General features: G+C 37.8%; 1 protein-coding gene across 1 annotated transcript; it reads left to right on the top strand.

Annotated features, from left to right (window-relative positions):
* The first annotated feature begins 8,070 nt into the window (after positions 1 to 8,070).
* Positions 8,071 to 15,994, top strand: LOC107762307 (protein ENHANCED DISEASE RESISTANCE 2-like). Its single transcript, XM_016580654.2, has 23 exons — positions 8,071 to 8,243; positions 8,322 to 8,523; positions 9,494 to 9,568; positions 9,697 to 9,750; positions 10,446 to 10,511; positions 10,640 to 10,734; positions 11,009 to 11,076; positions 11,145 to 11,240; positions 11,326 to 11,366; positions 11,474 to 11,574; positions 11,918 to 12,013; positions 12,116 to 12,180; positions 12,406 to 12,477; positions 12,576 to 12,731; positions 12,936 to 13,156; positions 13,243 to 13,282; positions 13,361 to 13,515; positions 13,611 to 13,712; positions 14,007 to 14,051; positions 14,141 to 14,281; positions 15,093 to 15,188; positions 15,416 to 15,517; positions 15,657 to 15,994. The coding sequence occupies exons 2-23, from the start codon at positions 8,383 to 8,385 to the stop codon at positions 15,768 to 15,770; spliced, it is 2,142 nt and encodes a 713-aa protein (XP_016436140.2). The 5' UTR covers positions 8,071 to 8,243; positions 8,322 to 8,382; the 3' UTR covers positions 15,771 to 15,994.
* Positions 15,995 to 16,246: the final 252 nt, after the last annotated feature.

Raw genomic sequence — 16,246 nt, 5'->3', positions numbered from 1 at the left:
CCAGGGCAAGAAGTTCTGTTGTTCAATTCGAGGTTGAAGCTTTTTTCCGGAAAGCTTAAATCTCGTTGGTCGGGCTCTTTTGTTGTGGTAAGCGTGAAGCCTCATGGAGCCGTGGAGTTGAGAGATATGAGTTCCACTGGAACTTTCTTGGTGAACGGTCAACGGATAAAACATTACTGGGGTGGTGACTTTGCACGTCACAAGACCTCATTGGACTTGAAGGATGCTTGAGAAAATGTTGTAACCGTCGTGCCACGATGTTAAATAAGGCGCTGGTTGGGAGGCAACCCAACGATAGTAGTAGTGTTTGATTTTGAGCTTTAACTTACTAACAAATGCAGGCGACAAAGGGCGGGTGAAAGAACTATCAACCAGGAGCAAAACACGTGACATTAAATGCAAAACTAAATGCCCAGGAGCGCGACTTCGCGCCAAACTTCGTGCGTATGCTCACGCGCCTGGGCGACCCTTTCTACCTGGAACTCAACAGACACGCGTGAAGAAACGCGCGAGCTCAAAACTTCACGCACAAGTTCGTGAACCTTTCTGCCTGGAACTCAACGGAAGCGCGCGAAGAAACGCGCGAGCTCCAAACTTCGTGCGTATGCATGCGCGCCTGGGCGAGCCTTTCAGCCTAGAACTTTTCAAGCGTTTTGTTTTTCTTTTTAGTTTTTTTTTTTATTTCTTTTATTTTTGTAGTTTAATAGGTTATTTGTTTAGACACATTTATCCCCCTCCCCTCTATGAAACAAAACCCATATTCCCTCTTCCAAAATCTCCCAACCCCTTCCAAGACACCAAATTCCAGCACCCCTGCCCCCATCACCCTCTCTCACGATTCCCTTCCCAAAAAAAATAATCACTAGCATCATCTCCCTATCTCACGATTTTTAACAAGGTATGAGCCCTAGTTTTAGTTTTCTTTCTTCTTCTCTTTCTATTTTCAGATTTTGTTATGTTGTATCTTATGCCATTAGTGTAGATGTGTTTTGTGATTTGGTGTTCAAACTTGGTGAAATACATTGTGGGGTTAGTTTATTGTAAGTGTGGGGTGGTTAGTACTTGATTTGGGTTATGGATGAGCTTTTGTGGGAAACCCTTGTTGCAAGACCCTTAGAAAAAAGTTGTGAGAGCCTAATGCCCACACGGTTTTTGTGGAAAGGCCTCAATGATCATGATTATGTAGTTGTGACCCATTTTGCGTGTGAAGTCTGAGTAACCGCATCAAGTCACACTATATTTGTTGGGCTGATCTAATGTGTCCACGTTTTGCAGGTATTATGGCACCATCGAAAAAGCGCCAAGCCACGAGTCCATCCTCAAGCCGCCAAAGGGCAGCTCCTGCACGTTCCTATGATAGCAACAAATTTGTCTCCCTTGAGGCTCAGACCCGTTTTACAGAGAAGGCTGCCAAGAAGGAAATTCCGGAGAGGGGCATCAACATCAAAAAGGTCAAGGAACGATGCCCCCACATGTACAATGAGTTTATGGAACGGGGTTTGCAGGCCTTCATTAACGAGCCAGGGGAGGCTAATGTAATGGTTGTACGCGAATTCTATGCTAATCTACCATAGCATGTCAACCATGTGGTCACAGTGCGTCGTAAGGCGGTGGATGCCTCCATTGAGGCGATACGCACAGCTTATCAATTGCCCGACCCTCTGCCTGAGAATACTAACTTTTGTGAATATGGGCGAAATCCAACCGATGCCAAGTGGGAGCGCTTCTTTGATGAAATTTGCGCACCAGGAAAAATGGTAGAGTGGCTGGAACATGGAGAGAAGTTCCACTCATCCGTCTTAACTCCAGAGGCGAAGAGCTGACTGTATGTGATTAACAGTCGCCTTATTCCCTCCACAAATACTACGGAGGTGAATGGACCCCGGGCTGCATTGATTTGGTGTTTCATCAAGGGTCTTCCCTTCGACATGGCCAAAGTGATCCATGACGAGATGTTTATCCGATGTCCCAAACGCCAGTATGGCTACTTTTTCCCATCTTTGGTGACTAAGCTTTGCAGGAATGTGCAGGTACCTGAAAATACTCGTGTGGACGGGCTGGTAAGGAAAAGCCGTAAGATCCGACCTGGCACGAACACCACGGGGGAAGCCTCGGCAGCAGCGGCAGGTAGAGAGGATGCGAGTGGTTCTGATGTATCGGAGAAGGAAGAGCAAATGGATGTGGAGGGCGAAGCACAGTCCCAAGCGCCCAGCGCAACAGCTGCAGCACTGTCACGAGCAGCGTCCTCTTCAGGAACTGCCAGAGTGTCCCAGCACACCACATTGGAGCAAGAGGTGGCTGGTTTATGCACCTCCTTGAATGATTTGGGCACTCGTGTGGACGCGATAGCTGACCGACAAGTCAAGTCAGAAAAGAAGTTCATGGGTTGGCTGCGAGCTTTGGGGCGTACGTGCAACGTGAACCCTGAAACTGTTTCCGATCAAGAGTGAAGCTTCAGGGAAGTCTCTTCACCTCACTGCTCTTTTAAATTTTAAGTCATGGGGACATGTCTTCTTTTTAAGTATGGTGTGGGGGATTCCTTCATTGTATGTTGTATATAGTTGTACAAATTGTCGGGTTGTATTGTCTGTTTCATGTTGACTTGATAGTTTTTGTTAAGCAGGAGTAGTTTTTTTTGTTAATTTAGATAAATGGCTCGGCTCGACGACGGATCCCTTTCGACGGGGTTCTTGAGGGACTGAGTCGAGAAAAAAAAATGTAGGCTCTTCCTGATGACGGATCTTTTAGATGATTTTCTTGAGGGAAGAGAGTCTAAAGAAAACAACAAAAAGATTTTTTATTTTTTTCTTAGGTAGTGTAGCAATTCCCCCTTGGTTTTTCTAAAAGCTGCGGTTCTTTTCCAATGGTTTAGCTTGAATTGGGCATAGGTAGTTTTTATTTTGTTTTCTTTTTGATTTGTATATTAGGGTAATGGGATACGAGCTATAAAAATTGAAAGAGAACCCATAGCGTTGACACACCTGAACACAATAGGGCCTAGAGTGTAACGTTTAGTCCTAATTGTTGAATCTCACTGAAAGTGCCTTAATTTATATATTTGTACTGAATTGAATGCTCGTAATGGAGCGTCTTGATGAGCTGATCTGAATGAGTCATATGCCATGTGTGGTGAGTATTTGTGTAGTCCATGTATGGTACTTGTGTCTACAACTTGCCTGGTATGTGAGTTGAAGCGAAATTTTAGGTGACGCTCGGTTTGAAAAATGATGTTAGGCTTTCTTTACCTTTTTGAGTTTAATTGCTTATCACAAATAAAATTTGTCCCTAGTTAACCCTTTTGAGCCTTTAGACTTTTGTTTGGCACCCGCATTACAAGCCTATACCCTTTTGTTCTTAATTGACATTGTGTTGATCCTTTTACCTCTTAAAGCACTTTAATTGTGAGATGAGCGCTAAAAGAAGTAAGAAGGAAATAAGTGTGGGGTGGCTTTTGAGTGGAACCAATAAAAGGATGAAAGGTGCACTTATGTTGTAAACGAATACACCACTAGCAGAAATTGAGTGACAAGAAGAATAAACTGGAAAAAAAAATGATTACGTTGTGTCTTGTTCCAGCTAGTGGGAATGAATTAATAGAGTGATTAAAGAAGAAGGGAGTATTTGTGGGATGATATTGTGTGTGAATGAGAAGTGGGTTGAAGAATTTGCGCTAAAAATTGCTCATGTGATGTGTTAAAGTGCTTAGGGGTTGAGTCACTATTCCTAAATGCATCCTACCCATCCCTTAGCCCACATTACAACCATGAAAAAGTCCTAATTGATTTTGGATCGAGCTAACCTACATTAGTAGAGATTTACATTAAGGGCAAGCTTATGGTACCAATTGCATGCATGTGACCTCTTTTGTGAGAGTAAGTGATTTCCTTGATATATGTGAGTATATGAATTGAATGTGGTGGATTGAACTCAGTTTTTGTTGATGTAATTGTGAGGGCATATGATTCGTGATGGAAAAGCAAGTCTTGACTTTTATGTAGAGTGCTTTGAGGAAGTGTGAATATTGCATGGCAATTGAGAGTCGATTTTGGGGCTAGGATTGTTCACTGCTAGGCGTAATATATTTACATTGTTATAGGTGTAATGCGTTAAGGAAAATGGTTGAGTGGAGGATTCTCTAGAGAGTATAGTTGATTGCTCAAGGACTAGCAATGAATTAAGTGTGGGTTGTTGATAATTGGCGAAATCTAGGTGATTTAACTAATGTTTATGCTTCCGCTTGATTAAATTCCAATGACATATTATGGTTAATTGATGAAAAATAGGCTATAATTGTGATATGTATACATTGCAAGATCAGGAGCCTATATGATGCTTTCAAGAGGATATTGGAATGATTTATGAGCAAGAACAACCCCTCGGAATCGAGTGTGCACAACGACGAGACGAAAAAATGGACGAAATCAAGCTTCAGACACGCAAAGAAATGTGAAGTCGCACAGTAGTTCGCGCGTAAGAAGAGCTGCAGCAGAATCATGCGCGAAGTTGTGCGCGAGCTCGCGCATGTCCGGACCGGAAAAATGTTATTTAGGGGTAAAATTGGAAATTTGGAGAGAAACCCACTTGACCTATATAAAGTCAAGCTCGCCCAAGGTTAAAGTATCAAGTTTTTCATAGCTTAGTGGAAGAGATAGAGAGGCAAGAGGCAAGGAGGAGTTTTGATCATCAAGTTCTTCTTTTCTTCTCTTGTTTTTGCTGTTTGTGATGAAACTGAACTTGTTTATGATGAACCCTAGTATGAGCAACTAAGACCCATTGTTCCAGGGTCGTGGGTAAAACATGAATGTTGTTGTTTAAAGTTTAATTTGACAAAGTTGGTTTATCATATTGGGTTATTTATTTAATTCTTTTCTTAATTATTTTGCTGAGTAGCTAACAGTGAAATACTATCTACGAATCTTTAGTTGAACTCGAAAGTGGGAACTTTAGATTGCATATAGAATTAAATAGAGCAAGTTCTTGAACCCGGGCCTCGGGGAACGGATTTGCAATTGGGATAGACATATACCCAATTGCCTTGATTGGTTTAAATACAGGAATTGTAAATGCGTTCTTGTTAATCTTAATTCCATAGATATATAGGCATTGAGTTGACTTGAATAGGCGAGTAAGAACTCGACATATTCTTATGAGTAATATCAACCCTGTCAATCAATAACCCAGATAAATTGATTAGTCATTTTGAGCCAAGAACACAACACGATTGTAACTATGCATGTGACCCTGGAATATCTTCTCCTACTGTTTGTTACTCGTAATTGCCATTCGTTTGGTTACTTATTTTAGTTAGATTAATTCTTTATAGTTAAGTAGTAAAACAATTACATCTCTCTTTTGTGAACAATCTCTTGGGTAGATAAAGAAATTGGGTTTGAATCAGTCAACAATTAATCATAAGTCTTCGTGGAACGATACTCTACTCACTACTATATTACTTGACGATCACGTGCACTTGCGTGAGTATTTTTGGTCGCAACAATCAACGATAATATCTGTATAAGATCCCATGTTGTTGGAAGTTGGAATATACAAGGGACACAATCAGGAGATATGGGATGAAATTCAAAAATAATCAGATTTACGAGTGTTAATTGAAAAATAGGCACAATGTGAAAAGTTATTGAAATTTAGTCACTTTTAAAACAGTCTGAACGAAAATACTGTTCAAAATCCGGAAAATATTCCAGCATAATATACTGGAGTTCGAATTTTCTACATGTGAACTTCCCGCATAATATACTAGAGTTCCAGTATAATATGCTGGAACTCCAGTATATTATGTTGGAAGTTTACATGTAAAAAATTCGAATTGCTGGATCGGAACTCCAGTATATTATGCTGGAACTTTTCGTGTTGCATCAATATAATGACTATTTTTTAATGACTTTGCAAACACTAGTTATTTTTCAATTACTAGTCCGAAAACTAGCTAGGTCTATTATCAGGTTAACAATTGGTTAGTATAAGGAATGACAATTTGGTCACATTAAAGTGTGTGATCATCTCGTCTAAGCTATTAGAAATAACATATTTTTACTTAATTATATTCTTAACACGGCCTTCGTCAAGAGTTCTTCATATGGCTCAGGCATGATAGAGCAAGGCAAATGCTATATCGCTTTCATATGCTTTATATTTCTTTGTGCTTTATTTCACAAATTGTAACAAAAATTGTCGAATTTTTAGGTTTAAAATAAATTAAACAAAAAAGTTAAGAAAAAACGCGGGAGTCCATTTTTTTTGGAATTGGAGTAATTTTTTTTTTTTTTTTTACTTTTTACTTTTAAAAAATATGTGCCCAAAAAACGTGGGACTCGTTGATTGAATAACTTAATTGGTTAATTGTTTGAAAATTTTTAAATTTTTTTCTACTTTAAATATTTTTGAATCTCCAAATTTATTGGACTTTTGTCTTAAAATATGACATGTTTTGATATTTTATGGTGACACTTGGCATAATATCATGGATTTGCTTCTCCTTTTATATATAAATAGATTTACTGACTTTATGTGTAACACATTTCAAAGTCCAGATGGCTATACTGTGGCAACTGCAGCAACAGATGAAACACATTAAAGTCCTGTTTGGCCATAAATTTTAGCTATATTTTTCAAAAAAAAATAATTGAAAATATTATTTATTTATGGAATATAATTATATTTGGGGGGGGGGGGGAATTTCAAGTTTCCAAAAACGGGTTTAGGACAGTTTTTGGATGAAATTTTTTCTTTCAATCACAAAACTTCAACTTTTATATAAATAAAATGCATGTACAAACGCTAGCTAAGATTGTCTAATGTTTTTGAGAATCCCGAAGAGACTAATAACCTGTTTGGTCAAGATTCTAAAATCAGCTTATTTTGAGAAGTATTTTTCTCAAAAGTACTTTTCAAAAAAGTGATTTTGGTGATAAGTAGTTTGTGATTGGCTAATTAAATTGAAAAATACTTTTGAGCAGTAATTAGTGTTTGACCAACCTTTTTAAAATTGCTTCTTCTAAGTGTATTTTTTTCAAAAGTGCTTCTCAGAAAAGTGTTTTTGGAGAGAAGTTACTTTTTTTTGTTTCTCAAAAACTGCTTCTGATTTTCCTCAAAAGCACTTATTTTCCTTCTAAAAGCTCGACCAAACACCTCAATTTTTGGAAAAAAAATACTTTTGACCAAAAAAAAGCACGCTACCCTCCCAAGTCCTCCCATGTAGAATCTCCCTAGGTTGTTATTGTTGTATCTCAAAACCGGTGACAATTTTAAGCTTCTATTCATTTGTTTCGCAACGAAAAAAAGACTAAAAAACAAAAAAGGATAATATAGGCAGAGCTCCACAAATATATATACTACTCCATCCGTCACACTTTATGTGACAGATTAGGAGTAAGAAGGTCAAAACTATTTAAATTTCGATATAAATTCGGATAAAGAATCTATAAGTTTTAAGGCGTACTATAATTTATGTACTATTTAAATTTGTTGTATCTCAAAACTGGTGACAATTTTAAGTTTGTAAAAGTACTGTAAATCACAATAATTAACAATTCAAAATATTCAAAAGCAATGTTATATCTAGCCTTATCGTATGAACCCGGTACTTTTAATGCGTATTATAATTTATGTACAAAAACTCATCAGAAGTGTAACAAATAGCTGATATTAACCCCTAACTTAAAAAATATTATGGGTTAGATACTAAAAAGCTTAAAGATTGAGCCCATAAATTTTAAATTCCGTATTCCCCTCTGTTCAAAAAGAATATAAAAAATTATAGTCAAGGAAAACCTAACTCTTCCAATAGGTACTGTGTCATATAAAGTGGGACACAAGAAATACTAGTGTACTGAAATTTGGAAGAAACCCAAGAAAATTAACTTTAGTCAGATTTTTAATTTAGAAAAAGACTTTTGAAAATAAAAAATAAATGAAGGACAAACGAACTAGTTTTGAATCTGGTGGACACAGTTCTTTTGTTATTATTCACCGACCATTTTCCCGGTATTTTAATGGTACAAATTATATGATCCTCTCTTTCTACGGTTCTAACTTCTATACACCTTTCACTTGTAGCCACTCTCACCCTTTTACCCTTGCACCTCCTCCTTCTCTACCTATACATACATATATTCATATTACATGCATGCATGCATGAAGATCATAAAGTTTTCTTTATTTGGTGCTAAAGTTATTGAGAAAATGATGGATGTAGTCGCATAGTGTTCATTAAGTTGGCAAAAGTAAGTAATTTCGACATGAAAAATGACTTCTGTCATATCAAACACGTAATTCTCTGACAACTATGTTTTTATGTGCAGTTTAGAGAGTGAATTGTGGGGATCAGCTCGCAGAGGAATACAGGATAAGTTGGAATTATATATGTCGTCGAAGGTGGTGCACGAGGGATGGATGGTGAGGTATGGGAGGAGGAAGATTGGGAAATCTTTCCTTCATATGCGATATTTCGTTCTTGAGACTCGTTTGTTGGCTTACTACAAGACGAAGCCTCAGGGCAATGCTGTAAGTTTTTTCCTGAATTTCAACTCCTTTTTCTTTTTTCAAATTTCTTACTAGTAGTGGAGCTAGGAATTTTTAGAGGATTCAGAAAAAATACAAGTGTTATATCTAGAAAAGCGTTAAGGAATTCAACAGTTTTTATATACAGAATTTTCGGGGTATTCAATATAACGTAGGAGTCTATCACACAATAGGTGCGAGTTCCAATTATCACGGCCCCTTCAATTCCCTTTCTTCTTCCTTGATCCCCCAATATAAATATGTAATAAAAAAAACTTCAAAAAGTCTATTTTTTTCTTGCACATGATCATTATATTTGAATTTCAATTTGGACTTGGTATTATGTGATGTTAACTCCTAATTCGTTTGACACTTTTTCCTGTTTTGTCTGAAACAAAATGACACCTTTTTATATTGATGTGACTTGTTTTTTGTCCCATAGGATTAAAAAGCTAGTAGCTTTGTACTAAGTACTTCGTTTTTTTTTTTTTTTGTATATATCGTTTTGTGTCAAAAGTCTTTCTTGTTCAATCAAACACCGCCAAACAAATTTGGAAGGAGGGATTATATGGATTTTGAGCTCAATCCTTGACCTTTGGATTAAGAGAACATTTTGAAATTGCTATCAATGTTCTTTGAGTATATTATATTAGCTTAGTGTTGAAATGAAGTCGTGGCGTAACTGGTACTGCCATGAGACCAAGAGGTCACAGGTTTGGAAAACAACCTCTTACAGAATTGCAAGGTAAGGCTGCGTACAATAGACCCTTGTGGTCCGGCCCTTCCCCGGACCCCGTGCATAGGAGGAGCTTAGTGCACCGGGCTGCCCTTTATCTTAGCTTAGTGTTGGATTTGAAATTGTCAAGAAACAGTCATTTGGTACTCTTGTTTGTCATTGTGTAAGACTGATGATAAAATGGTTAGTTTTCTGAGGCCTTTGAATGTCTGATGTTACCTTATATATTATTGTTAGGCTCCAATTAAGACACTTCAAATTGATGGAAATTTTCGAGTCGAGGACCGAGGCTTGAAGACTCATCATGGACAAGTGAGTTGTTCTAACTGTTGTTTGTATTTGTTATCCTATGATCAGTAAGTAGTATTTTTCTTTAGAGTATTAGTTTTTTATTTTGTTATGTTGAGGAAATTGATGTTATATAATCTTGCCTTTTGCAGATGGTTTATGTCTTATCAGTTTATAACATGAAAGAGAAGTATGATCAAATCACGGTACGGAATCTTGAGTTTCTTATCTCTTCTAAAACAAAAGGGCAGCCCGATGCACAAAGCATCCCGCATTCACCTAGAGTCCGAGGAAGGGCCGCACCTCAAGGGGTGTTATGTTGACAGCCTACCCTACTCCAAGCAGTAGTGGATGCTTCCATAGTTTAATTTACATTGCAATTGACAAGAGAGGGAGGCACTTTTCTCATTGTTTCTAGAAGATACTTAAATATGCAACAGCAATTTTTCAACAATTTCATGTGATCTACACATGTTATTGGTTTTAAAAGCGCAACTCGGTGCAGTAAGCTCCCTCTATGCGCGAGGTTTGCGAAAAGGCCGAACCACATTAGGTTTTACATATGCAGCCTTACCTTGCACTTCTACAAGATGTTGTTTCCTTGGCTTGAACTCGTGATCTCCTGGTCACATGGCGGCAACTTTTACCGTTGCGCCAAAATGAATCATGTTGGAACAAGACTTGATTGTTATTATTGGTGATTATACATTTTGATAGATATTAGTATTTAGGGAAACTAGTTAGTGTTTATGACTTATAGTGAAGTGAGAAATTCTGGTTGTTTTTTGCTACATCATGGTTGAGTCTTTGCTTGTTTGGCCTGGACTGCGATTGGCTGACTAATCTGAGCTTCTGTGTGATGGGAGAAAATTTACTCATGTTAATCAAAATGTGATTACAGATGGCAGCTTTCAACATTCAGGACTCTCTCAGTTGGAAAGAAAAAATCGAGTCTGTGATTGATCAGGTTGTTTTCTTGTCTGTTAAATATCTCCGTTGTTATTTTCTTCTTCCAACGTATGTATATATATTTCGATCACCATCTCCTCGTGCCTAGATACAAATGGAGGTAATAACATGTTAACTGCAATGCAGCATCAAGAGGCACAAGGCGCTAATCGTAGCAAGTACAATGATTTCAAATCAGGGACGGATAGTACAGGGAGGACTGTTTCAGATCATGAAAGTCCGTAAGTATTGTGCTTTTTCAACTTGAAATTACAATATCCATACCGGTAAAAAAAATTATTTTTATGTATATATATTATGTGTTAATCCCCTTAACTTATTCGTTGTATTTACTTATTTAAATTTTGAATCTCCTTAATAAAAATTCTGGCGACGCTGATACTGGTTCCCATATTACCCTTCTCGGGACATGATTTTTAACATCGAAAAAGCTACAATTATTTGACTTAGCTAGTCCAGCTTTTACAAATTGTAATGCTTTTTCCTATTTTGTAGGTTTAGTGCTGCTGAAGATGAAGAAGATTCTCAACCAAACTTGATCCGCGGAACAACAATGGGAAATGGTTGGTAAATTTACCTTGTGCTTATTTTCTGCTACATGTTTCAAGCAGTACTTATTGTGTCATTTTAGTGGAAGGTCCACCTGAATCTGTGGTCGATTGGACAAAGGAATCAGAGTCAGATTTAGCAAACCCAAAGTATAGGCGCTTACTTTACTGCCAAAACGGTCAGTCTAATATTTTGATTCCATTCATAGTTGATCCATTGTTTCTTCTTTCTGACGATATTTCTCTACTAATGAGTGGCTGCAGGGCTTCGCATTTTCGAGGAGCTTCTCAATGTTGATTTAGTAGTATGAGCTTATTCCAATGTTCTTTTCTGGCATAAGTTTTGCCAAATTTAAAACAAGTAGGGTGTTTTAGGGTATTTGTGTGATAAATTTTCTTGATCTTCCTGTAGCCAAAGGGCTGTAGTAGAGCTATGAAGGCAGTTGGCGTCGTGGAAGCTACTTGTGAAGAAATATTTGAGCTTGTAATGAGCATGGACGCAACACGTTTTGAGTAAGTTTTGTCCACTTTAGGGTATTTACAGGCAGAGTCAGGATTTGAAGCTTATGGTTCGGCAATTCTATCATTTTAGGTTACCGGGTTCTAAATTACTATTTATTTGTACATATTAAATAAATTTCGTAAGACAAATACAAAGTTTGAACCATAGTTACTTGCTTGGTTCAGCTGAACTTGTATCTTCAAGGCTAGCTCCTCCTTTACTTTTCCATCACAAGAGCTCTGATTCTATGTTGCTCGGACTCTCCGAAAATATCGCCGAGAGTGTAGCAGCATTTTGGAGAGTCCACGCAATATAGCTCTGATTGCATGAGAAACTTTCATTTTGGCTTAACAGGTGGGATTGTAGCTTCCAATATGGTAGTTTAGTTGAGGAGGTAGATGGACACACAGCAATACTCTATCACAGACTTCAACTCGACTGGTTCCCAAGGTAATATGTTTTTCCTTGTCACAAATTTTCTTTGTTGTAAATGCCTAAATATGAGTGAGATTGTTAGGTGATTTATGTTGTGTGTGATTGTATACAATGCAGGTTTATTTGGCCTCGGGATCTTTGTTATGTACGTTATTGGCGTCGAAATGATGATGGAAGTTATGGTAAGTATAACCTATGTTGCACGGACTCTCCAAAATGCTGCCGTACCCGTGTCGGATCCTCTAAAAATACGCTACTTTCGAAGGATCTGACACGCACCCGACGACATTTTTTGGAGAGTCCGAGCATCATAGAGTCTAAACCATAGATTCCTGTTTACTTCTGTCACTTCATCTTTTCTCTTTGTATATTTACAATTCTACTTGGTTTATCATATCATGATGCAGTTGTGTTATTTCGTTCTCGGGAGCATAAGAATTGTGGTCCATTACCCGGATATGTTAGAGCTCATATCGAAAGTAAATTCTATTTTCCTTTATGGTTATACTGTCTGCATGAATTTTCATGCTATTATTGCAATAGGATCATATAGCTACCTGATCTTTTATGTTCACAGGTGGTGGATTCAATATTTCACCCCTAAAACCGCGTAATGGAAGGCCGAGAACTCAAGTGCAGCATCTTATGCAGATAGATCTGAAAGGGTGGGGTGTGGGCTTCATCGCATCATTTCAGCAACATTGTCTGTTTCAGATGTTAAATAGTGTTGCTGGTACGCTTTAAACTCCCATTTTACCCTTAATGACATGATTTTTATAGTCAATAAGAAATAATAGCAGATAACTAATCACAGCATAACTTGTCTTCCAACCAAACGACCCCTCAGTGACTTGAATTTCCAACATAATGTTGTCTTTCACAATGATTCATCGATCAAAGCTCAATGTGAACTTATGTTTAAATAATCCTACGATAGGACTTCGTGAATACTTTTCTCAAACTGATGAGAGGGCTGCTGCTCCAAGAATTCCGGTTATGGTTAATATGACCTCACCATCTATCTCTTCTAAAAAGAGCCAAAAACAGTCTCATCATCGTACTCCATCTTTAGACCAAATACGCGCTGCAAATAGAAATGCATCGATGATGGATGAGTACTCTGATGAAGATGAAGATTTTCAAGGCACTGATCAAGAGGTATGAACTATATATATACTTTTTCATATACTTTAGCATATTTTTTTCAGCATCTCCTTATGAACATGTGCTTGGACTCCTTGTAGGTATCATCACCGGGGCTTGACCAAGACACGATTAAAACTGGTAGGTGTCTGAACATAGTTTTATTTGTAATTGTTGTTTCGCGAATTCTTTCCTGAAAATCTTTTTGTACTTCTGAAGCACTTGAAGAAGAACCTCTGGACCAAATTGATTTGTCCACTTTTTCGGGTAATCTTCGACGAGATGAGAATGAAAATGGTCGCGACTGCTGGACAATATCTGATGGAAAGAACTTCAGACTTCGTGGCAAGAATTTTTGCAGTGACAAAACAAAGGTTCTTATCTCTTGTTTCCTTGATAAGTTCTTGGTTTTAGGTCCAACTGTCTATGTTATTCGCTCTAATATCACCTTTGCAAATTGTCTATGAAGGTTCCAGCTGGTAAACCTCTCATGGATCTCGTCGCAGTTGACTGGTTCAAAGATACGAAACGAATGGACCATGTCGCTAGACGCCCTGGTTGTGCAGCACAGGTAGTAATAAATTTGAGTAGTTTCAAGCGAATGTCAAACCATTTAGATATTACTAGTTTCTAGGTTTAATGGAGAGCCTTGGAGCAACGATAAAGTTGTCTCTGTGTGACCTATAGACCACGAGTTCGATCCGTGGAATCAGCCATTGGCGCTTGCGCCAAGGTAGGTTGTCTACATCACACCCCTTGGAGTGTGGCCCTTCCCCGAACCGTGCATGAACGCGGCATGCTGTTTGTAGTGATTAAAGGGTGTCCATGTTTTCACTTATCTTTATACATCTATTTTTTTTGCTAGGTTGCTTCAGAAAAAGGACTCTTTTCTTTGGTTATAAATTTGCAAGTAAGTTATTTCTCCCCTGCTTTCATTTCTTGATTCAATGTGTGAAATCCTACAGAAAGAAATAAGCAGACAAAATTTGTCTTCTGAAGGTACCTGGATCAACACACTACAGCATGATTTTCTATTTTGTCATGAAAAAGTTAATACCTGGCTCGCTCTTACAACGGTTTGTTGATGGCGATGACGAGTTCCGGAATAGTAGAATGAAGTTAATCCCATCAGTTCCAAAGGTATTTTTATTTCTTTAAACTATCTGGAAGAATGCTTCTGTTTGTAGATTGTTAATGAGATGACAGTAGTATTATAGACAAACACCAAATAACAACGACGACATACTCAGTGTAATCCCACAAATGGGGTCTGGGGGAGGGTAGTATGTTTGCAGACCTTACCCCTATCTTGTGAAGGTACAAAGGCTGTTTTCATAGACCATCGGCTCAAGGAAAGCAAAAATATAAATCAATTGGTTCCATTAAACTAGCTATATGTTGTGAAGTATCAACAAATCCTATGTAAGGCGGCAAGATGGTATCTTGAGTAGTTACATTTCCAAATATTCGAGTTCCTTTTGGATCCTTCTTGTTTAATATAACAACTGCAGCACTGTTATCACTATTGTATTATCATCCCATTGTCATGTTATTTTCAGCTCTTTGCCATAACAAGTTTGATTCTAGTTCATTCATATCGACAGAGACCGTAGTTCGTCTTAGTTACTGGGTTCGTAATTAAATACTTATACCTATTTAATAGATTTCCTAACACAAATACATGATCTAACACAAAAGCTACTTGGTTCATCCGAACCCATACCTAATACTCTAGCTCTGCCCCTGCATGTCACCTCTTATATTCTGTTGAAAAAGATGAATAAGCTGAGATTTGTGGGTAATGTTTGAGAGGTTTAGTTTTCTTTTATATAGATGTTAAAGTTTTCATCTGATTAATCCTAACCATCTGCTATACGCGTCGTCCATCTTCTTCTGCTTTCTTGGCTATTTGAATTTGTGTAGAAATTTACTGTTATCATGCATCTTGCAGGGATCGTGGATTGTACGTCAGAGTGTTGGAAGTTCCCCTTGTTTACTGGGGAAAGCAGTTGATTGCAACTATATACGCGGTCCCAAGTATTTGGAGGTGAAGACTCATATCCATTTTCCTTTTGAGCATAGCACATAGAGACACAATACAAACAACAACTGCTAAGTATCAATCCCGAGCAAGTAGGGGTCAGCTATATGAATCCACACTGTCACTGTCACTCCATTTAAGCCCGTCTCTATCCAATATCATAAAACTTCAATTTCTCCAACACTAAAAGCTATGGTGTCGGATTTGATTTCATGTTGCTTTTCATTCTGCAGATTGATGTTGATGTTGGCTCTTCTACTGTGGCAAATGGAGTAATGGGGCTTGTCATTGGTGTAATCACGACACTAGTAGTTGACATGGCTTTTGTTGTACAGGTAAGCGGATAGAGGAATTACTACATGTTATCTTTTAGCTGATCTGATAGTATAAAGATTCTTATAAATTGTCAGCGTATAGAAGTTAAACTCTTGTATGTTGCCACAATCATTGACGTCTTTGGAAATTTTCTGTTAGGGCAACACCCCTGATGAGTTGCCGGAGCCACTTATAGGCGTGGCTCGTGTTTGTCATATAGAACTGTCATCTGCTGTTGTACCAAAGCTGGAGTCTGATACATCGACAGAATAAGTCATATCATGGCTGTTATCAATTTTGCAGAAGGTGATTTTTTGAAGATATGTATAATTTACCTACATGTATTTCATTCATAATTTTTTTTTTTTCACTCTCGTTTGAGTATTCTTTAAGCTCTGAGAAAATTATATGGAGCCAAGTTTTGTATAGTAACTGTTAAGACTTGTATTTATAAGGTCTTTCACTTTTCTGATTAAAGCTATGATTCTTTTCTCTTCCTTTTGTGTATTGGCTTTCATTTTGCTCCTCATTCTATTCCTTTTTGTTGTTTGCATCTTTTTTTGGTCACAAGTTCATGGATTGACCCCCCTGGTAAATGCTGGATTTGTTGTTATTATTGTTGTTTGTGAATTGCCATTGCTTGAAAAAGTGTAAAAGGATCCTACTACAATCATTCTTCGTTAGGTTAAGACAACAAATCACCATATCTTTGGAGCTCCTTGGCACAACAGTAAGAGTTGTCCGGATGT

This window comes from Nicotiana tabacum, chromosome 5 (assembly GCF_000715075.1).
Source record: "Nicotiana tabacum cultivar K326 chromosome 5, ASM71507v2, whole genome shotgun sequence".
Taxonomy (NCBI): Eukaryota; Viridiplantae; Streptophyta; class Magnoliopsida; order Solanales; family Solanaceae; genus Nicotiana; species Nicotiana tabacum.
The sequence above is the reverse complement of the archived record's forward strand: the minus strand, read 5'-3'. Positions and strand labels throughout refer to the sequence as shown.